At 32.7% G+C, this 24,087-nt stretch overlaps 1 protein-coding gene across 2 annotated transcripts in view; it reads left to right on the top strand.

The window, feature by feature from the left end:
* The window catches only part of KLHL1 (kelch like family member 1), a gene marked incomplete at both ends in the record, with an annotated part of 390,611 nt that extends 367,869 nt beyond the window's left edge, over positions 1-22,742 (top strand). For both annotated transcript variants that reach the window (XM_081214996.1, XM_081214995.1), the window contains 3 exons: positions 2,805-3,017; positions 11,653-11,824; positions 22,683-22,742. In XM_081214996.1, coding sequence (XP_081071122.1) covers positions 2,805-3,017; positions 11,653-11,824; positions 22,683-22,742 — 445 coding nt within the window. The remainder of the gene's footprint in view (positions 1-2,804; positions 3,018-11,652; positions 11,825-22,682) is intronic.
* Positions 22,743-24,087: the final 1,345 nt, after the last annotated feature.

Here is a 24,087-nt window from a genome sequence, read left to right as displayed (position 1 = left end):
ATATTACATTATCAAAATTACAATAATTTCATTGTTAATCTGTAGACTATATAATAGGAAGAACATTAAAAGGGACATTTACCAAGTGAAATAAAACCCTGATAACCTAGGTTAGGCTTTAGTAAATAATTTATAAAATAACAGCTGTGATGTATCAAACATTTATTTTACAAAAGAAACTGTCAGATATCATATAATTTTTATAGAGGTGTTACATAAATTTCTTTTGCATAAACCCATGTGTTACTGAGTTTCATTAGGAGAGGGTTCACATAAAAGGCAAAGAAATTGAATAAATAATGGTTTATAGTATATTATATATATATATATATATATATATAAAATTATATTAAGAAGTCAATGATGTTGTAACTTGTGAAATTTAAGGTACATTTTCTTTTCAAATATAAGGCTGTGCTAATAGGTTCGATATTTGACTTCTATAATGTGAGCAATATGTTTAATTAATTATCATTATTTTAATACACATTTAGCTATATATTTGTATATGTTAGCATTCTTTAATAATTTCAAAAAAAGTGTGATAAAGTATTGTATAGAATTATTTTAGTATCAACAATGCTGGGTTCAGATAAAGCAACAGTATAATTTGTCACTATATTGTGTATGAATAAACACAGTAGCTTGAAGTCAACCATTCCATTAAAACAATAGAAAATAAAAAGGTGAATACTTTTCTTATATGTAAACTATGTATCAGGGACTGTGGTAGGTGCCCTTCATGAAGATACTTAACCAATAAAGAAAATCTCTGCAAAAAGTTATTTTGCTAAGTTTTAATAACAATATCTCAATATTATAGCATACTTCTTTTGAGTTAGATCTTTAATTTAAATGAAACAGAAATAAAATTCAGATTTTGTGAAGCATTTAGGATGATAAAAACTTCTGAGTGAGTAATCATTTCACTTCTGGGTGACTTTGCAAGCTAAATTGTCCAATACTTGTCCTTTAAATTGCTCCTATTGGTTAATTTCAGCATACTACAAGACTGAGAGCCAGCAGACAACTTGTGAGTAATCAAGCAAAGAGGCATTACATCCATAATGGGAACACCTGGGTAATCAAAAGTATTTTTTCATGGCAGACATTGAGAGAAACATAAACATCTTAAAAAATCTCCAGGATTTGAAGTCAGTTTAAATATCATATTTTAGACTTACTAAAGAATATTAGAAGAGGAATATTTAAATCTAAGGCCTAAACTATTTTATATACTAAGTAATAATGTTTTCCTATGCATTTACTTAGTTAGAATTAAGTCTGTTTACCAGTATATTAAGCATAATGTCCATTAGTAAAGCAAAAATTTCATGACATCTAATCTTATTAAACCATAAACAAGTTATAATATTCCTCTACTCAAAATCCTCCCATGGCTTCCTGTTTCACTTAGGGAAAATGTCTACATTTGCTTTAGACTTTAGACAAACGTCTAAATACCTGTGTGAGGCCCACCCTTTACCCCCACCCATCATCTCCTCTGCTACCCCGCCCACTATCTCTGCTCCTGCTGTTCTGGCTTCCTTGCTGCCCCTGGAACTTTGCACTAACCTGTTCAATCGACCTCAAATCTTCTCCCCCAGAGATATTCCTGAACTCACCTCCACACATTACCATCTTCTCAAGTTTTGGGGCAAACATCACCTTCTCAATGAGACCTTTTTTGATCATATATTTAAATTTGTAACTACAACTCCTGCTCCCACCATTTGCACTCCTGACCCTACTTCCCTGCTCTATGTGTCTACAGCCCTTCGTAGTATATAATACATATGTTTACCGTGTGTATTATGTCTATATCACTACTAGTAGAATTGAGTGCAATGAATTGTTTCTTGTTTTGTTCATGGATATATTCACAAAATTTGGGATGGTGTGTGACATATACTAGGCATTCAAATTTATGTGTTGAATAAATGAGTAAATAAATAAATTCAACTCTGTACCTTTCTGTGATACAATCCTCATGGCTATTATTAAATAAGCAAGAATGTTTTTACTAGGAATAGATCATGTATTTCTAATTTTGTATTCTATGAATGTATTTTAAGTACCATGTGTGCTGTAATATTTTTATTTTCTGGGTTCCTATCATACTTCTCAGTAATGAAATAGCAAAATATGTGTATCAAGTAAATTTCAGCAATATTCAATCAGGCTAATATCATTGTACTCTTTTTTCCTATAAAGTTTTGTCTATCCAGAAACACATTAGATATAGTATAGGCACTGAATAAGAAAGCTAGTGTTATGACAGTATGTGTTTAACTTATTCCATTTATTTAGTGTTCTAAACTGTGAATACAGAACACAAGAAGTAGGCATGATTTACCTACTGGCAAAATCAATAGCAAAATCAATTGCTGAACAACAAGTAAGATAATTGATTTTCTTCTGATTATGCTCATTTTCAAGAAAAATTGAAGATAAATATATCTTATTTTTAAAATAGGCATTCCTCAATATTTATTAAAATAACATATTAGATGATTTAATTATTTACACAAAATAGTTTTAATCTAACATTCTAGAAATAAAGAGGTTAGAAAATTATCATTTTAATTTCATCTAGTATACAGCTTATTAAAATCATGGGATTCAGGTATACTTAATTAGTTATAATGTTCCTTTAATAAAAATTTCCATGTGAAGTAATATATTTTTAACACATTTGAGGCTCATGCTGTGATTGAAAATTTATTCATAAAGGACTTTTCCTTTCCTTCATTTGGTCATACAGACTGTAATACTAAATCATGTTTGCCCAATTGTGTTTTTAGGTTGTATTCAGTTGGAGGTCGTGATGGAAGTTCCTGTTTGAGTTCAATGGAATATTATGATCCTCACACAAATAAGTGGAACATGTGTGCTCCAATGTGTAAACGAAGAGGGGGTGTTGGAGTGGCCACATGTGATGGTTTTCTTTATGCAGTAGGAGGTCATGATGCTCCTGCTTCAAACCACTGTTCTCGGCTGCTAGATTACGTAGAAAGGTAAGATCCCCAAGGCACGGTTATAGTGAAAGAAAGAATGCGAATTATATTGATACCTAATGCAAGTGATTATAAAATCTGCATAATTTAAGAAAGTAAATTCAACTCCTACAGCTGCTTTATTAGTCTCTCGCTCATGCACGTGCTCACGTGCATGCGTGCCCATGCACACACACACACACCCCACTTTATGCCTTACCTTATTTTTTCTTTCTTCACCCTCCCTCCCTCCTTCCTTCTTTTTCTTCCGTTCTTTTCAACTAATATTTTTTAAAAACCCTACAATTTATTTTCACATAATTCTAAAGTTATCTTTAAGCTTCTCATTAATATTTTTAAAAGGTCTATTAAAATGCAGTTTTAAATAATTTTTAAAATGCATGAATGTCTTTTAATTCTTTTTTTAAAAAATATGGATATTTTATTTATATGTTCTATTCATCCTGTTTTATTTGTTCTACTACTCTCTTCAAATTCGTAAAGGTGAATTATGAACTTTGCTTTATGCCATAACTTTCTTAATGTAAGACAGGCTTATTAGAACTATATTGACTATTATCCTGGTGTACAGAAGAAGTATAGATCCTCTTTTAATTCCTTCCTAAAAATGGCAGGTAGAGAGTTAAGAACCTAACAGTGATATTTTCTATTACATAAGGAAACATGCTGATACATGAGGAAGTGAGATTAGGAAATATTGAGGATAATTTATTTTTTATCACCTGGGATAAGATAAGTAATTCTACCTTAATGAATAACTTCAAAAGTTTTAGTGACTTAATACTATAATGCTCTTTTCTTTTCATGCTGTGTGTCCATGTGATATTATTACTCTAGTACCCAGAAGGACATATAAGCTAAAGTATGGGCAACGCTGGTCTCCATGTCAGAAGGGAAAGCCAGAGAATAGTACTACATTGTTTATGCATTCTTAAAGATTCAGCCTTCAAGTAATATAATTCTCCTTTGTTGATACTTTGATGACAACTCAGTCACATGGCCACAGAATACTTCAGAGTGTGGAAAGACAGTATCTGACCTTGTACCTGGGAGAGGAATAGATGTCTGGAGGATCACACTGATGACCACAGCAATTTTCCTCTTAATATTAAGAAACCAAATCCTTTATATCTAAGCTTGATAGTGGAATAGTCATTGGAAGAAAGGGGCTCTCTCTCATTTATGATAATTTATTCTTAGGATACGTGAACATTTTTACTGAGAATAAGGCCATTGGCAAGAGATAGCTTTTAGTGAACATGCTCTGTTCAAACTTAAGCCACTTCTTGTATAAAATACAGAAATGTTTAACGATATTGTTACTCTGTGAAAAGGACTGTAGATTTATGGCTATATATACATAGAGGATGGCATTTAGCTCACCACAGTTGCACTTCAATGTTCTCTTGTCCAATGAAATTAGGAACTATAGGTGCTACAGTGAGGACAGTGGTCAGAGTCCAAATGAATAATTGTATGCTTTTATAAGCACAAACATGTAACTGTGTATGCTTTTATAAGCACAAACATGTAACTGTTTAGTTAAAAAATACTGCTAATAGAATGACAGGTTATTCACATTTTCCTTTGCTAAATTATTGGGAAACAATGACAAAAAAATGAATATGATGAGCCTGCTAGTTTTATGGCAAATATATAAATGCCACTAATAAAATGATATTTCATACACATTATTTTCTAAGTTTACTCTCTAATGCATTAAAATGTTGTTTGTGAACAGAGGCATAAAGAATTCAGTCTAGGAATACATTTATGGTGCAAATTTGTATTTAATTAAGCATAACTATTTTAGTTATAGGATTGCAGTGGGGATGAACAACTTAAGTAATGCAGAAGCACAGCATCATCATGATTCTTATCCGAGCTCATACCATGTGTCAGATTAACAACATTTTTTACAATTTCTATAAGATACATTCTATATTGATAATTTTACATAATGGTACCCCTGTAGAATTACTTTGCATGTGTAATGTAAGGAATGTTTCTTAATATATAATCATAGGCAAACAAATCATTAGGAATAGCAGGTAGTGTACAATGTTATGTTTTATACATAGATAAATAAGTAGATAGACAAGTGTTGTTATATGACAATGATTTCTTATAGAAGTGTAAAGGTATTATAAAGTAGCAAAGTACAGTTATATAGCACCTATCAAAAATTGTAAAGTCAGGCTTTCTTAAATGCAAGGAATATTGGTACTTCAAATCAGAACAGATAAGAAAGCAGAGACTGAGTAAGAACGTGAAGTTTAGAATAGTTGCTGGAACAGTAAAAACTAATTTTGTAGCCAAGCCTCACTCTAGTGAGAGCATATTAGTGGACAAAAGCAGTGTGCAAAAATGCAGTAAGCTCTAGCAGAATTTAGACTCAGAAAGTGCAATTCATTAGAAAAAGCACATTCATCTATCTATTCACTTATTCAGTAAATATTGTTTTGTGTTTGCTTTCACTGTACTAAATAGACCTTAAAATGTATTAGAAAAAAAGAGATAAAGAAATTAATAATTAGAACTTTGAGATCACAAAGCTGGAAATCAGGCAATGGATCAGAAAATATGCTCAAAGCCATCAGTACCACTGCTGGCTAATAAGAGATCAGGACCACATTTGCCCTTGAATCTACATCCCATTAATTAGACCTGATAGGAAAGGGGTGTCAAGATTAAAGAAACTCCTAAACCTGCCTTTGTAATATCCACTCTTGCTTCCTCCAATCTTTTCCCCTTAGAGTAGCCAGAGGAAACTTTTCATAATACAGATTTGACCTGAAAGTGCAATAGAGTTTTCCTTTGTACGAATTAACAACATAATGAAAAAATTATTTGTTTTACATCAATTTTTCCACTAAACTAGATTCTATGTGCTGGCCAAGATTGTCTTGTCTATGCCTATACTCCTCCACTTGGCTTAATTCCTGGCACTGAGTAAACACTTAATAAGCATTTATTAAATCAGTCAGACACGAAGAAAAAGAGGCCTCAAATTTCTCACAAGGAAAACATTATGAGGTATACTGTAAATAGGTAGGTAGGTAGGTAGGTAGGTAGGTAGCTAGATAGCTAGATAGATAGATAGATAGATAGATAGATAGATAGATAGATAGATATTTTAAGAGGGATGTTAGAGAGATGGATGAATGTTCAGATGGATTGAAGGAAAGATAGACAGGTTTTAAAAGGGATAAATGGAGGGATGGATAGATGGATGAATGTTTGGATGGACTGATGGAAAGATATGTAGATAGATATTGATTTATTACATCTCTATTTTCATGTGAACACCCATTTCCATCATCACTGGCTGAGGATTCATGATTTACATATATTTTAGGCATATCTTCAATAGACAGAAAATTTTTGATTGAGACTAAAATATTAAGCAATTATTCATATACCTGTTGAAAATTATATCATTATATCTTATCAACCAAACACTATTAACAACAATCACAATTTTGATATATAACTTATAATAAATATACAACTTTTGTTCAAAGTCTACTAAAATCTACTCCAATCATAATAGAAAAAGTCATCTAAACTAACACTATTTAGCTTATTACTGTCAGGATATGACTCTACTTTTATCATCTTTAGATCTTTGTTAAAAATGAAATAATTTAAGATATGCTGTCTGACATACAGGGATAAATACATTATCTACTTAAATAATTCTTTTCAGATTACCATAAACATTAATATATAGAGCAAGTATGGAATTTTGGATTCTTTCATTTCTTTTAATTTCTCATTTCATCCTTTTGGTTTAGACATAATCCAAGAATTTCTGAACACTGAAGAGAGATGATAAAGGAGAGACTTACTTTTTATTTAAATTATAGATGCTATACTAGGCCTTAAGTAGCACATTAATATATTAATTCACATTTTTTGATATGTGAGATCCTAAATTTTCTACAAAAATGTAATTGCTTGAATTGTTTAAAGTTAAAATGTTAGGTAGGCACTTTTTTACTTTATAATAAATATTTCTTTTTATTCTTCTTAAGATCTTACTGTTGGAACCAGCCAAATGAATGCAGCATGAAAATATATATATTTTTGCCTTTGTTTTTCTATTATTGTGCATGCATAATCTTTGCTACTTCTTTGATAACAAATTATGTTCAAATTTCTGGTAGAAATATATACAACAAATGGAGATCCTATGACAGTCTACATATATAAAGCCTTGTTTTATAAGTAGATGCAAAAATTATTAACCTATACCATAGCCATACTAATTTATATTTGTGATTAATGTTTGCCTCAGTAGCTTATGAGGCAAGTGTTATCTTTGAATTGGTCAGCTGGACACAGGGAGTGAAAGAGTAATCTGTTGTCCTGGGATATTCTGCCTGGAATGCTGACATCATGGTAATTTATCTGAAAGCTTTGGAAGAAGGAGAACAATTCTTTGGAAGGTAGATGTACATGAAAAGATGAAACATGTGCTGTCGTATATAGATGGAAGGTTATCAACACTGGTATCGAACTCTGAAATTCATTTTCACATTGAGAAAGGTATTTAAAAATACATAATTTGGGCTCACAGCACTAGTAAATTTTTCTACTATATGAGTAGAGAAAATAACTACATAAAGAATCTATTTCTCCTTAGTTTTGAACTGTTTAATGTATTTATTTTAAAAGTGAGTTTTTACTAGCATTAAGATCTTCTGTGTATGCTCCATGTTCTGTTGATTGACAATAGCTTAAATAATTTTTAAAACTTTAATGAGAAAGCTACACCTGAGTGGAGTCGGAGTTGCTTAGCAGTTCTTTGCTTTCTCGGGTTCTGTCACCAGCTCATCTCTCAACCTTGAAGAGTAGATGTAATGGAATATGACCTAATCAAAATAGAGTTTTTCATACACCTTCATAGAAAAGTTGAAATCAAATTAACTTTTAAAAATACGTTTGTATAAAAATAAACAAAAACTGTTGAAAGGGGGAGCAGAAATCTAGTTATATTGTCCATTAAACAAAAGAAATTTTTATCTTCTAATTGTGGAAATAACAATTCTTGAAAAAGTAATGGTACCTCAAAAAATTCAAGGGGGAGTTTCAATGAGAAACTAACTTTTGTTCTGTTGTTGTCATATGCCTTTGGCAAATTTTCATTTTACAGCCAATTTTAACCACTATATACGGATGCATCTCTTTCCTGAGGGCTGTAAACTTTAAGAGTCCCTGATGCAGAGCTCACATTCTGACCATGAAGGCCAAGGTGAGACGTAGGAAAGGCAGAGAGCCTAAATGCAAAATGACAGCAGCCACCCCCCACCCGCTTTTTCTATTCTTTCTTTCTTTTTATAAACAAGCAACCCAAGGCAAAAAAGAATGCTTAGAACAAAATTTTGTCAAAAACGTGAACAGACAATGACAATGTTCGCTGTTAGTAATTGTTTGGAAAGAGCTTATACATCTGTGAATCTTTCCCTAAGCTAAAAAATGCTGTTTATTTCATTTGGGGGGTAACAATTATGTGTATCCCCAGGCTCAGAGGTAAATCCACAGAGTTCTAAACACAGAAAAATCCATTTAGATTCATTAATATGAGAACAAGGATAACCATTACTGGGTAATTTTGAATTAGTGTGATTGATTACTGCATAAATATCTGAGAGAGAGAGAGAGAGAGAGAGAGAGAGAGTGTGTGTGTAGGAGGGGGTAGGGTTCGGACTCAGTTTTTCTTTTGGTTTGGTTTGATTTTCTAGCAATATATATAAGTTTAAATATCATCACCATTGCCAGATATAAATTAAAAGATTGCAATTAAACACATGAAATATGTTACCTACCACTGAAAATAGGTATTTTTAATTCAAAGATTTGGATCTTCTAGGAGAATGCACTAAATTTTTTAACTTTTCTTCAGGAATTTGTAAAATGTGAAAAGAATGATATCTCTTTTAAAGCGTAGGATATTATTTTAAATGTGTACGTAGATATAGGGCATACTAGTGTTTTCTTAATTTTCCCTGAAGTATGAGTATATGAGAATATCTTCATTATATGAGCTTCACTTAAAATTTCAAAAGTCTTCAGAAATGCATTTATTATTCTTTAGTGCTCTTAGTGTTAGCTTTTTTTCTCAGTTCTTCTGCCTTTTTGCAAAGTGATAAAGTCTGCTATGTAGACAGTAGTTGAAAAAAATCCTATAGATCTGAATAATAATTACATGGGGACTAAAATAAGACTTCGGGAAAAGCTATTTAAGTGAAGTGATTGTGACAAAAGGCAGACTAGCTTCTATTAGAAAATGAATAAAATATAAAGAACGTTCACATTTCACTGACATTAGGAGTGTTATACATTCTTCCTTTTAAAGTTATTTTATAACAAAAATTTCCTGACAGAAAAGTAAACAACAACTCCCTGTATTCATTACCCAGATTCAACAACCATCACCAAATTGCCTCATCCATTCACCTTTACAGTATTTTTATTTCCTGAAATATTTTAAAGTAATTCTTTACTTTAGCTCAAAACCTGTATGAATTCATCCCAGAAACAAACAATGGAAAATGATTAGAACTTTACATTTTTAGCATAATCGCAATGTCATTATCACAACTAATAAAAATTTAAATAATCTCTTATTATAATCTGATACCCAGAATTAAAATTTCAAAATGTTTTAAACATCTTTTAACAGTTGGTCTATAAATTGGGATCCAAGTAAGTTTCACTCACTTTATTTTGTTACATTTTAAAGTCACATTTAATTTAGAACAGCTACTTCTTCTTAGTAATTCATTTTATTACTGGGCTTTTTTTCCCTGAAAAATTCAGTCAGGTATCTTATAAAATGTTCCACTTTGTGGATTGTACATTTTGATTCCTTGTGGTGTCTTTTCTCATCTTTCCTTTTTTTTGTCCTCTGTTTTTATGTTTATATATTTCAAAATATTCATGGTAGAAATTTAAATATCTTAAGGAAGATTTGACAGCATAGATTGCTGATTTGCATTTGTGTCTATGTGTGCCTGTGTCTACTTGTGATGTTTTACACTTATTAACTATAGCATATAAAATTACTTTTTTATTTGCCTGACAGCCTATGCTTAAAATGGTCCTGATTTTCAGGCATTCAACCAATCTCTCATTTCACATATATCATCTTGGCTGTCACAACTCCTCCAGACATAGTGCATAAATGCATGTAATGTCCTGGGAGAAATATTCTCTGCAAAATATAAATTCCAGATCCTTGGGGTCCTTCCAGTCATTTCTTTTGTAACAACCTTCTTTATTTTCAATAAACTGTATGTGGGTTTTTTGGCTTGTTTGTATTTGCTTCTTTTTTTTCATTAAAATTTCATAACAAGGTTGGAGTAGAAAAACAAACGGAATAAATTTGCTGTTATCCAGTCTTCTTTTATATTTCCTCTACTGGGTTCTTACTAGATGTTTTTGTATCTGAACCTGCAGTTGTAGGTTAAAGGCAAATAGGTGGCTTAATCATTCCTTCTTAGCTGAAATAAAGCTCACTCAACAAGGAATTCTTTGGTGTCTTACCACCCAACACATAAAATATCTGTATGTAATGTATGGTAATCGGACTCTCTGGAAATTTAATTATTTTTGGTTAAAATTCAATAATAATACTTGGACCCTCTGCTTCAATCTCTTGATTTACCAATCTCTCCCTTACAGTGAATCATGAGTAATTGTCATTAAAAGATAACTCTGTTCATGTTGTACCTATTTCCTCAAGTTTCAATGGTTCCCTATTTTCCTATTGAGTAAGCACAAAATACTCTCTTACTCTGGGAATCAAGCAATTCATGAGCTGATCAAAAACCACATTTTTTTTTTTTTTTTTTTTTTTTTTTTTTGCGGTACGCAGGCCTCTCACTGTTGTGGCCTCTCCCGTTGCGGAGCACAGGCTACGGACGCGCAGGCTCAGCAGCCATGGCTCACAGGCCCTGCTGTTCTGCAGCATGTGGGATCTTCCCGGACTGGGACACGAACCCATGTCCCCTGAATCGGCAAGCGGACTCTCAACCACTGTGCCACGAGGGAAGCCCAAAAACCACCTTTTAAAGCACTGCTTCTTCTCACACTCTTGAACCTGGCCACACTGCACACCTACTTTCCACAAAGCTGGCCATGCATTTTTATTAACACTGGTGTTCCTTTGTAAAAATATTTCTTTCTAGCAAATTTAGGATAGATTTTCAGATCTGATTTAAAGGAGACTTCAAATGTGAAGTACTTCATAATTGTCCCAGATTTTTAACCATTACTTCTGTTTCATGAGCATAACATTCTCTTGTACCTGTTTTAAAGAACCTCATTCTACTGTGGAACAGTAGTTATTTACATATCTGATTTCCTGTGGAAAGAAATCATGACATTCATTTTTGTAAGATGACTCAGCATCCATCCAATTAAGAGTCTAGGCATGTTTTTAAAATACCTTAAGCTATAGAAAGCCAGACATTGTGGATATTGGCTCCTGAAAACCTGCTCAAATATTAAGTTTTTAGAAAAAAAAATGTTGTTTTTTTTTTCATGGCTTGTTTTGAAAGGGCATCATTAATATAGTAAAAGTTCAATGTGACTAGAATATGCTATGTCCTTTATCTTTACATTTTAGATATGACCCCAAAACAGACACATGGACCATGGTGGCTCCTTTGAGTATGCCCAGAGATGCTGTTGGTGTCTGTCTCCTTGGTGACAGACTATACGCTGTTGGTGGCTATGATGGGCAGACATACCTCAACACTATGGAATCCTATGATCCACAAACTAATGAATGGACCCAGGTAAGATTGTTGCCAGCATAAGTTACTTCACATATAAGAACTTATTTCACTTACTTCTTTTGGAGGAGAGGGGTACATACAGCAATGTATCTAGTCAAATTACTCTGAACTCAAAATGATTTATTTTGTCCATTTTCATGTTCATTTTGTAAAAAGTTTATTAAATCATATGTTTTTGTGTACTTTTCTCTTGTGTATTCTATACTTCAATAAAATTTATATTAGAAAGTTACATTCATGCTTCAGTGAGATTTCCACTTTATTATAAGTCATAACAAGAGACAGGAACTGAATTTTAATTAGCTGAAGCAAAAATTGAAAGTGGAATATATTGGTTCACAAAAACTCATCTTTAAAATATTTGGTTTCAGAGATAATAAAAATAAGAGAATGGAAACCTGCAGAAAACAACTTTCTGCCTCCCGTTTTTGCTTGACTATCTTTGTTAGGTTGATTGCTACTCACTGCAGAGAGAATTTTCTATGGAGTGGTGCTGCTAGAAACTCCAAGTGGGAATCCTCACAGCCATAATCAGAAAATAAAAGAATTCTTTGTTCAAAAGAGACACCAAAACAAACAACAAAGAGCTCTGAATGGTCTGTCGTATAAAGCACTCATTCCTGGACAAACACTGTGGCCAAGAATATGGAGTGAAATAATTGGCTGATCTTAGCTTAGTCTTTGAATATACACTGTAGTTAGAGATTCAGGATCATGCTCAGAGAAGCTCACAATCTGGTCAAAGATCTGGACTATTTGGGTTGGGGTGTATGTGAGTGCTGGGGAAAGATGAGAGGAGGACAACTTAATTATGGTGGAAAATAACTTATGCTGTACAGTTACTATAACCTTGCTTGTAATGAAGAGAATGGGTATATTTTCAGACTTTTGTCCTTATATTCAATTTCTCCCTACTTTCTTTCTTTGCCAAATCTCTCAATATTTCTTATTTCTCTCCTTTATCAGAAACTTAAAAATTAGAAACAATTTAAACAAACAAACAAACCAATTTTCCATCAATGGATGCAGTTAAATTCCAAAGTCTTACTTAGTTGAAGCAAGATAATAACCTCATCTCTTATTCCTTAATGTATAAAAGGGTTTATTTTTCGTCATAGAAATTGACTAAAATTTGATTGAAGTAAATTTCTTTGAAAAAATGTTTACTTTTAAAGATACATAACTTCCTTGATTGTGTTGGTTTTGATGATATGTGTTCAACTACAATATTAAATAAGGTGATTTTGAAGTACAAAACCAGTCTCCTCATGGTCAGACTAAGGTATCTGCCTTATGAAACTTACCCTTCCCCAAGGGAAAATCCTTTGTTTCAAACGAAGAGGCATTTGGCTAAGAAGGAAGAAAAAAGGTGGAATGGAGGAACAAACAGGACGAATTTGGAGAACTAGGTCCTGTGATGTTCTATGTTTTACTTTAACTGTGAGAAAGAAGCATTCCTTATCCAGAGAGCAGCAAATATAAAATAAGCTGTAATTATTACACTGAGATTTTAGAAGATATATTTTAATTCTTTACCTTCCTGAGTCCCTAGTGTTTCCAAAGGGAGAACTGCTATGACTGTTGACTTGCTAAGGAAATGTACCAGTTCAGCGGTATATATTTTAAATGTGCTACTTTTACAAATGAACATTAAATAAAGGAAGTTTATGGGCATATAAATGAATAATATCTTCATTACATATTTATAGAAAAGAGCCATTATGCTTCTCATTCCTCTATAATTGAAATCAAAATAATGTATGTAGTAGTAATGGGTAAAAGCATCCTAAAGGACATTTGCCCTCATCTGTATTTTATTACACTCTTTTGGATCATATAGTATCTTACAAAGAGCAAAGTGGTATTTAAAATGATTTATAACGTTCATCCACCAGAGGGCAGAGAGCAGAAGCAAGAAGAAATACAATCCTGCAGCCTGTGGAACAAAAACCACATTCACAGAAACATAGAAATGATGAAAAGGCAGAGGGGTATGTACCAGATGAAGGAACAAGATAAAACACCAGAAAAACAGCTAAATAAAGTGGATATAGGAAACGTTCCAGAAAAAGAATTCAGAATAATGTTAATGAAGATGATCCAGGACCTTGGAAAAACAATGGAGGCAAAGATCAAGAAGATGAAAGAAATGTTTAACAAAGATGCAGAAGAATTAAAGAACAAACAAACAGAGATGAACAATACAATAACTGAAATGAAAACTACACTAGAAGGAATCAATAGCAGAATAACTGAGGCAGAAGAATGGATAAGTGACTTGGAAGACAGAATGGTGGAATTCAATACTGTGGAACAGAGTGAAGAAAAAAGAATGAAAAGAAATGAAGACAGCCTAAGAGACCTCTGAGACAACATTAAACACAACAACATTCGCATTATAGAGGTCCCAGAAGGAGAAGAGAGAGAGAAAGGACCCGAAAAATATTTGAAGAGACTATAGTCAAAAATTTCCCTAACACGAGAAAGGAAGTAGCCACCCAAGTCAAGGAAGGGCAGCGAGTCCCAGGCAGGATGAACCCAAGGAGAAACATGCCGAGACACATAGTAATCAAATTGGCAAAAAATAAAGACAAAGAAAACTTATTGAAAGCAGCAAGGGAAAAACGACTAATAACATAAAAGGGAACTCCCATAATGTTAACAGCTGATTTCTCAGCAGAAACTCTACAAGTCAGAAGGGAGTGGCATGATATACTTAAAGTGGTGAACGGGAAGAACCTACAACCAAGATTACTCTACCCATCAAGGATCTCAGTCAGATTTGATGGAGAAATCAAAAGCTTTACAGACAAGCAAAAGCTAAGAGAATTCAGCACCACCAAACCAACTCTACAGCAAATGCTAGAGGAACTTCTCTAAGTGGGAAACACAGAGAAGAAAAGGACCTACAGAAACAAGCCGAAAACAATTAAGAAAATGGTCATAAGAACATGCATATCAATAATTACCTTAAACGTGAATGGATTAAATGCTCCAACCAAAAGACAGAGGCTTGCTGAATGGATACAAAAACAAGACCAATATAGATGCTGTCTACAAGAGAACCACTTCAGACCTAGGGACACATAAAGACTTAAAGTAAGGGGATGGAAAAAGATATTCCATGCAAATGGAAATCAAAACAAAGCTGGAATAGCAATACTCATATCAGATAAAATAGACTTTAAAATAAAGAATGTTACAGGAGACAAGGAAAGATACTACATAATGATCAAGGGATCAATCCAAGAAGAAGATACAACAATTATAAATATATATGCACCCAACATAGGAGCACCTCAATACATAAGGCAACTGCTAACAGCAATAAAATAGGAAATTGACAGTAACACAATAATAGTGGGGGATTCTGACACCTCACTTACACCAATGGACAGATCATCCAAAATGAAAACAAATAAGGAAACAGAAGCTTTAAACGACACAATAGACCAGATAGATTTAATTGATATTTATAGAAAATTCCATCCAAAACCAGCAGATTACACTTTCTTCTTAAGTGTTCATGGAAGATTCTCCAGGATAGATCACATCTTGGGTCACAAATCAAACCTCAGTAAATTTAAGAAAATTGAAATCATATCAAGCATCTTTTCTGACCACAATGCTATGAGATTAGAAATGAATTACAGGGAAAAATAAGTAAGAAAACACAAACACATAGAAGCTAAACAATACCTTATTAAATAACCAAGAGATCACTGAAGAAATCAAAGAGGAAATCAAAAAAGAGCTAGAGACAAATGACAATGAAAACACAATGATCTGTAACCTATGGGATGCAGCAAAAGCAGCTCTATGAGGGAAGTTTATAGCTATACAAGCCTACCTCAAGAAACAAGAAAAATCCCAAATAAACAATCTAACCTTACACCTAAAGAAACTAGAGAAAGAAGAACAAACAAAACTCAAAGTTAGCAGAAGGAAAGAAATCATAAAGATCAGAGCAGAAATAAATGAGATAGAAATTAACAAAACAATAGCAAAGATCAATAAAACTAAAAGCAGGTTCTTTGAGAAGATAAACAAAATTGATAAACCATTAACCAGACACATCAAGAAAAAAAGGGAGAAGACTCAAATCAATAAAATTAGAAACGAAAAAAGAGAAGTTACAATGGAAACCTCAGAAATACAAAGCATCCTAAGAGACTACTACAGGCAACACTATGCTAATAAAATGGACAACCTGGAAGAAATGGACAAACTCTTAGAAAGGTATGACCTTCCAAGACTGAACCAGGAAGAAATAGAAAATATGAACAGACCAATCACAAGTAATGAAATTGAAGCTGTAATTAAAAATCTTCCAACAAACAGAAGTCCAGGACCAGATGGCTTCATAGGTGAGTTCTATCAAACATTTACAGAAGAGCTAACACCCATCCTTCTCAAACACTTCCAAAAAATTTCACAAGAAGGACACTCCCAATATCATTCTATCAGGCCACTATCACCCTGATATCAAAACCAGACAAAGATACTACAGAAAAATAAAATTACAGACCAATATCACTGATGAATATAGATGCAAAAATCCTCAACAAAATGCTAGCAAACAAAATCCAACAACACATTAAAAGGATCATACACCATGAGAAAGTATGATTTATCCCAGGGATCCAAGGATTCTTCAGTATATGCAAATCAATCAATGTGATACACCATATTAACAAATTGAAGAATAAAAAACATATGATCATCTCCATAGATGCAGAAAAAGCTTTTGACAAAATTCAACACCCATTTATTATAAAAACTCTCCAGAAAGTGGGCATAGAGGGAACCTACCTCAATGTAATAAAGGCTATATATGACAAACCCACAGCAAACATCATTCTCAATGGTGAAAAAGTGAAAGCATTTCCTCTAAGATCAGGAACAAGACAAAGATGTCCACTCTCACCACTATTATTCAACATAGTTTTGGAAGTCCTAGCCATGACAATCAGAGAAGAAAAATAAATAAAATGAATACAAATTGGAAAAGAAGAAGTAAAACTGTCACTGTTTGCAGGTGACATGATACTATACATAAAGAATACTGAAAATGCCACCAGAAAACTACTAGAGTTAATCAATGAATTTGGTAGAGTTGCAGGATACAAAATTAATACACATAAATCTCTTGCTTTCCTCTACACTAATGATGAAAAATCTGAAAGAGAATTTAAGGAAACACTCCCATTTACCATTGCAACAAAAAGAATAAAATACCAAGGAATAAACCTACCTAGTGAGACAAAAGACCTGTATGCAGAAAACTATAAGACACTGAAGAAAGTAATTAAAGATGGTACCAACAGATGGAGAGATATACCATGTTCTTGGATTGGAAGAATCAATATTGTGTAAATGACTACTACCTAAAGCAATCTACAGATTCAATGTAATCCCTATCAAATTACCAATGGCATTTTTTGTGGAACTAGAACAAAAAATTTAAAATTTGTATGGGGAATCAAAAGACCCTGAGTAGCCAAAGCAATCTTGAGAGGAAAAAAAATGGAGAAGGAGGAATCAGAGTCCCTGACTTCAGACTATACTACAAAGCTACAGTAATCAAACAGTATGGTACTGACACAAAAACAGAAATATTGATAAATGGAACACAATAGAAAGCCCAGAGATAAACCCACACACCTCTGGTCAACTAATCTATGACAAAGGAGGCAAGGATATACAATGGAGAAATGACAGTCTCTTCAATAAGTGGTTTTGGGAAAACTGGACTGGTACATGTAAAAAAAATGAAATTAGAACACTCCCTAACACCATACTCAAAAATAAACTGAAAATGGAGTAGAGATCTAAATGTAAGACCAGACACTATAAAATTCTTTGAGGAAAACATAGGAAGAACATTCTTTGACATAAATCACAGCAAGATCTTTTTTGACCCACCTCCTAGATTAATGGAAATAAATACAAAAATAAACAAATGGGACCTAATGAAACTTCAAAGCTTTTGTACAGTAAAGGAAACCATAACCAAGATGAAAAGACAACCCTTAGAATGTGAGAAAATATTTGCAAATGAATCAACGGACAAAGGATTAATCTCCAAAATATATAAACAGCTCATGCAGCTCAATATTAAAGAAATAAAGAACCCAATCCAAAAATGGGCAGAAAACCTAAATAGACATTTCTCTAAGGAAGACATACAGATGACCAAGAAACACATGAAAAGCTGCTCAACATCACTAATCATTAGAAAAATGCAAATCAAAACTACAATGAGGTATCATCTCACACCAGTTAGAATGGACACCATCAGAAAATCTACAAACAACAAATGCTGGAGAAGGTGTGGAGGAAGGGGAAGCCTCTTACACTGTTGGTGGGAATGTAAATTGATACAGCCACTATGGGGAACAGTATGGACGTTCCTTATAATACTAAAAATAGAATTACCATATGATCCAGCCATCCCACTACGGGGTATATACCCAGAGAACACTGTAATTTAAAAAGATACATGCACCCCAATGTTCATTGCAGAACTATTTACAATAGCCAAATCATGGAAGCAACCTAAATGCCCATTGACAGATGAATGGATAAAGAAGATGTGGTACATATATACAGTGGAATATTACTCAGCCATAAAAAGGAACAAAACTGGGTCATTTGTTGAGACGTGGATGGATCTAGAGACTGTCATACAGAGTGAAGTAAGTCAGAAAGAGAAAAACATATATCGTATGTTAATGCATGTATATGGAACCTACAAAAATGGTACAGATGAACTGGTTTGTAGGGCAGAAGATGAGACACAGATGTAGAGAACAAAAGTATGGACACCAAGGGAGGAAAGCCGTAGGGTGGTGGGAATGGTGGTGTGATGATTTAGGTGATTGGAATTGACATGTATACACTGATGTGTATAAAATTGATGACTAATAGTAACCTGTCTCATTAAAAAAATATATATATATATAATGTTTGATAACAACTTTATTTTAGTACAATAAACATTAATTTTAAAGTTCTTAAGTACTTTAAGATTTTACAGCCACATTTATCATTATTTATATTTTTAAGACTTTCAAGGAACCATCAGCAAACCCACACAAAATCCCTTTGAAATTCCAGGCCACTAGAGAAAGTTCTGGTATTTGCTGGATAATGCTTGTCACCTTCCCTTCACTTACCCCATAAATGGACAATATCATCTGGTTATTCCATTTACTACTAGTACCATAAAATGGCTATGCATTAGAATGAATAAGCAAATATATTAAAATATATAATAATGTATATTTGGAAAATTTCCCAAGCTAGCTAGAATTGGAAATAATGTAAATAGATTAGAGAGTATTTGCCTGATTCATGTCTTAATAGTTACACAGAGAACAAACCCATGCATGCTTGCAGGTGTGTGTGTGTGTTTGTGCTTTAAGTAAATTTGACTTTGCCATTTAACATTGTTATTTTGTGTTTTTGCATTTGATTTGAAAAAACAATATGTGTGCTTCAAAACATAGAAAGAAAAATTTAATTCCATTTCCCCTAGCCTGGCTAAAATCACCCTTTCATGTCTTCCTTGGTACAATGTTGTAGTGCTGTCTTTCTGCATCTACCTGCAGCTGTAAAGAAACAAAGATAGTGTGTCATTTACTGTCATATCTCCAAAAACTGACATAGTTGCTGGCATGGGGTGAGAGATATGTGAATATTTCTTAAATAAATTTATTGTGAATTATTTTTGCAATTCAGTTTACTCTGTTGTGCATGGATTTAGTTTATTTGCATATAATAGATATATAAGATGCTTAGAATGAGTTTCAGGGAAGCCTGGTGAGATATTTAAATCTTCAGTTGCTGTTTAATAATTGTTTTCATGCCAACCTTCTTAGGTTATCATACTAAGGCTGAAAGGTATAACCCTGGGGAGAGAACAGGACAGATTTTTTAAAATATGTATTAAGTAAGATAAAACTGGACCAAGGAGGAAAAGGGGAAGAGTTCTCAAATATTTAAAATGTATTTTTGTAGAATATATCAAATGCTTAAAATGGAATGATAAATGTTGGGGTAAGGGGAATACTTAACACTATGATAGAACTTAAGTGTGTTGGGTAGAGAAATCTTCTTTCAGGAAATGATATGTAGAGTGAAGCATAGAAAATGAGTAATAGTTAAACAGATAAAAATATGGGGAGTGGTTTGGTTTAAGGAAGAGAATTTTTAAAGAGCCGCAGGAAGGAGAACACATGGCATGTTTCATTCGGCAATAAATAGAGCGGTGAGCAGTAAGTTTGGAGAGATAAATTATGTCTATATCATATAGGACCAGAAACCATGTTATATAATCATGACTCTACCATAAACCTAAAGGAGAACTAATGAAGGATTTTAGACAGGGAAAGTAAATCATCAGAATTGTGCTTTAAAATGATTGCACTTGATGAGAAGTGAAGAACAATTAGGAGAAAGCAAGGTAAGAGTTGGAAATTTATTAGGACATACTTTACTAATCCACTGTAGGGGTGGACAATTTTTCCTTCTTCCCTTCTTCTTTCTTCAGCTAATGAAACAATTTAAATTGACATAAAACAAATTAATGGGAGAAAAACAAATTAAATTTTGTACATAAGGAAACCCATAAATACATGAGACTCAAAGAAGTGACCAAAGCAGGAAGCTTTGATACTTTTTAGACAAAGAAACAATAAATTCATGAAGTACTGAGTAGACAAAGTGGTTTGGGATTGAGGTAGTAAATTGGTGAAGTTACAAGGTTTGTTTACACAGCCTTCTTGGCCCTAAATTCCCTATGTCTGATGATAAATATGCCTCTATCCTCCTGGTACATAGAGGGTACCATTTCACATGGGAGATTTATCTCCTGCTTTATTTGTTCAAAGAGGGTCAGAGTGTCCCTCTTGTGCCCGGCATCCCTCAGGTACCTTTAGTTCAAAATAATCAATATGCCAAAGTGGCATACCCTAAAGTGGCATATTCTGCTCCCCTTCACACTCAGGGTGAAACTGTAACCTAAACTGGGTTGAAGACAGTACGAATGGGTATAATTAAGTTTGTTGGAGAGATAGTTATAGGACTTGATGGTTATTTACCTGCAAGGTTGAGGGTGGTGAAACTAAGTGTCATGGATGTGCTCTAGGTTCCTATCTTGAGCAACTGGTTAGAAAGAGGTGGCATTCACTGGTAAAATAAATACAGGAGGAATAGTAAACTCGGGGAAAAAAGCAGACATTCATTTTTACACACACATATAAGCATGTATAGAAATATAGATGCAAATGTAGATACAGACATAAAGTGAACGTATGTACATTATACTTCATCTAGAAACTATGCATAGTATTTTTCAGTATTGAATGAATATCAGAGAGTATTTGGGAAACTTCAAAAATACATCTACCCAATACTCATCCCATTCCCATTGAATGGTGGGCCTTGAGTACTTATACTTTGTAAAAGTCCCTTAGATGGCTCTGATGTGAAACAATACTTCAAAATCATTGGAAACTAAAAGAGAGACAATGGAAACTGTGCGCATTTTGGAGTCAGAAATATTTCAGATTGTGGACATTGATGTTACCAGATTTACATATTGTCTCTTGACACTCCATTCACATGCCTGTTATATAGAGATGACAACATATGATGGGATTATAAATGTGACAGTGATCTATAAAAATTATTCTTAACACACAATACACTATCAATATATCACATACCCCTTTTCACTTCTCATTTTGAGCAAATATCTATGAAAAAGACAAAATATGTTATATTAGCTTTTTAAAAAATAAGGTATTAAATGAAAGGAATAAAAAAAAAGTCATATGGGAAGTTTTTTTGGTTTTGTTTCTGTTTTTATTTTTAACCTGCAAGGAGGATGGCAGGTAACAATAAGCACAGTTAAAAGAACTAGTAGATAATTAGATAATGATGGTAACTTTCATATTTAGAGAGTGAGACCATGTCCTTTCTCAATCAATAAGATAATGTATGTGATCTGAGGTTGTTTTTCTCATAGCTATTTTATTTGCTACATTTTATTCCTTTCTCTTTGAAATAATATCCTGTAATTTCTCATCTACCTAATGTTTTTATGTGTGTATTCTTAGAAAACTATAATAAAAATCATTGATATGAAAAAGTTCAAATTACTAAAATCTTAGTTTACCTCTATGGAATAAATTTTCATTACAAACTTTTAAAAAATTATTGTTTTTATGTATTTCTAACCAATTTCATATTCAGGATTATTTTAAAAATCTCAGTTCTCATTTCAATGACAAGCATAATGTAGACTTAAAAGAAATAGGTCCTGTAGCAATTATAATTATGGCCTATTAATAAGAAAATATTGAAGCTATATCACTGTATGTCTCTGTTTAGAATGAATGAATAACACATTTAATTCAGTATAATATCTTGGGAAGTAACTTCACAATGACTTCAATAGTGAAATAGCTATTTCATCTAAAATATACTCCAAGCTGTCACTATGAAATATCATCACAAATGTGTCCATGCAAGCTCTAGAATAAATCTTTGCTGGAAACTTTTCTTAAACAGCTTCATTTCACTAAAAATCATTAAAGAATTTATTAGTTTCATTAAAAATTCTGTAAATGATTTCAGGTTTAAAAAATTTCAATATACATATTATTGTTTTATGTAAATGTCATTTTCATTGTTTCCATTTATATTATACTACTTGTGGATAAATTGGGAAAAGATAAGCACATTTATTAATGATTTTCATGCATATGAATGAGTGGTTTAAATACATTGTAATTTGTATATTTTAAGACAGTAAAATTTGTGTTAAATTCTGTTTTATCTTTTTCAACAGATGGCTTCCTTGAATATTGGGAGAGCAGGTGCCTGTGTAGTAGTCATCAAGCAACCTTGACTTATTTTTATTTGGATATATTTTAATTGCTGGAATGGTTATTTTTATATCAGAGGGCAAGAATGAGAACTTCCTGAGATGAAAATTCTTCAAGAACAAAGATTTTGGTAGATTTACCTACTGATGTCAAAAGAAATAGAAGATCAAACAGAATTATGGGAAACAAGAAAACAAACTGCTCTGGGAACACTATCTAGTCATGTGTTAGTTCAGGAATGGTTATTGGTAATTTGTTTTGTATTGTGGCATACAGTAACTAGAGTTACCAAAGGCTTGTTTTTCTTGAGCAATTAAAAGGAGAAACCGAGATTTGTGACATGGATAATTTCATGACCGCAGTTCATTCAATTGTTTTATAATCTGTGGAGATACCAAGAGGTTGCCAAGAGTAGAAGACATGATATTTCATCTGACAGAATTTGATCAATTTACTATTTTCCTACTCAGATGTGATCATGCCAGGAGGTGGAATGATGTTTATTAAAACAAACATGCTTCTTCCTAATTTTCCTAAACTACGAACTAGAGAAACAGATTCATGCTTGTCTCTTGCATTCAGAAAACAAATCAAAGCTGCATATATCATCTGAGAGGATGGTTGGATTTTATTGTAACTGTATTAGCAATTTGAAGCTGGAAAACACAAAGGATCTTTTTCATTAAGCTTACCACATTGCTTTGCTTTTTGAACACACTGAGCCAAAGAATCAGTACAATTATAGGCTTTTGCCTTATGATGAGTTCAGTGTAAGCATGGAAGTTAGTTATTATGAATGTTATATATATACATATATATATAGATAGATAGATAGATAGATAGATAGATAGATATCCATTGCATGTTGAAGTCCTTTAGAATTTTGTTCATAAAGAATGTTAGAAATTTGAGAGAGAAATCTATGATCCATTCATTTGGAGTGTTAATCATCATTGTTAGAAGGAAGGCAGGCTTCAGATTCTCATTCCCCACTTTTCAAACTTGTTACATTGATATGCACATTATTTTATGCCAATGTTTGTAATTGTTTAAAGCATATAGTAGAAACATTACACAATGTCCTTAATAGTCCATGTAAATTTTAAATATAATTAATAAATAATAGAAAATTTACTTTTATCAGTGTATTTTTTTTCAATAAATTTTAATTCAAAACTGAGTAAAAAATTGACAAGAAATAGATGTTTTATTGCTCGATTTTTCAAAAATCAAGAAGTATATATTTTCATCAAAACACAAGTTTATTTCTTTCTAAATACTATGCTGACAGCAAATGCAATTTTTAATTATTGTTTTCTTTTGTAGTCACTCACTTGAGACAGCTAACAATAGTGCTTAGAAAATGCC

This window comes from Mesoplodon bidens (genome assembly GCF_964165515.1).
Source record: "Mesoplodon bidens genome assembly, chromosome: 17".
Classification (NCBI taxonomy): Eukaryota; Metazoa; Chordata; class Mammalia; order Artiodactyla; family Ziphiidae; genus Mesoplodon; species Mesoplodon bidens.
The sequence above is the reverse complement of the archived record's forward strand: the minus strand, read 5'-3'. Positions and strand labels throughout refer to the sequence as shown.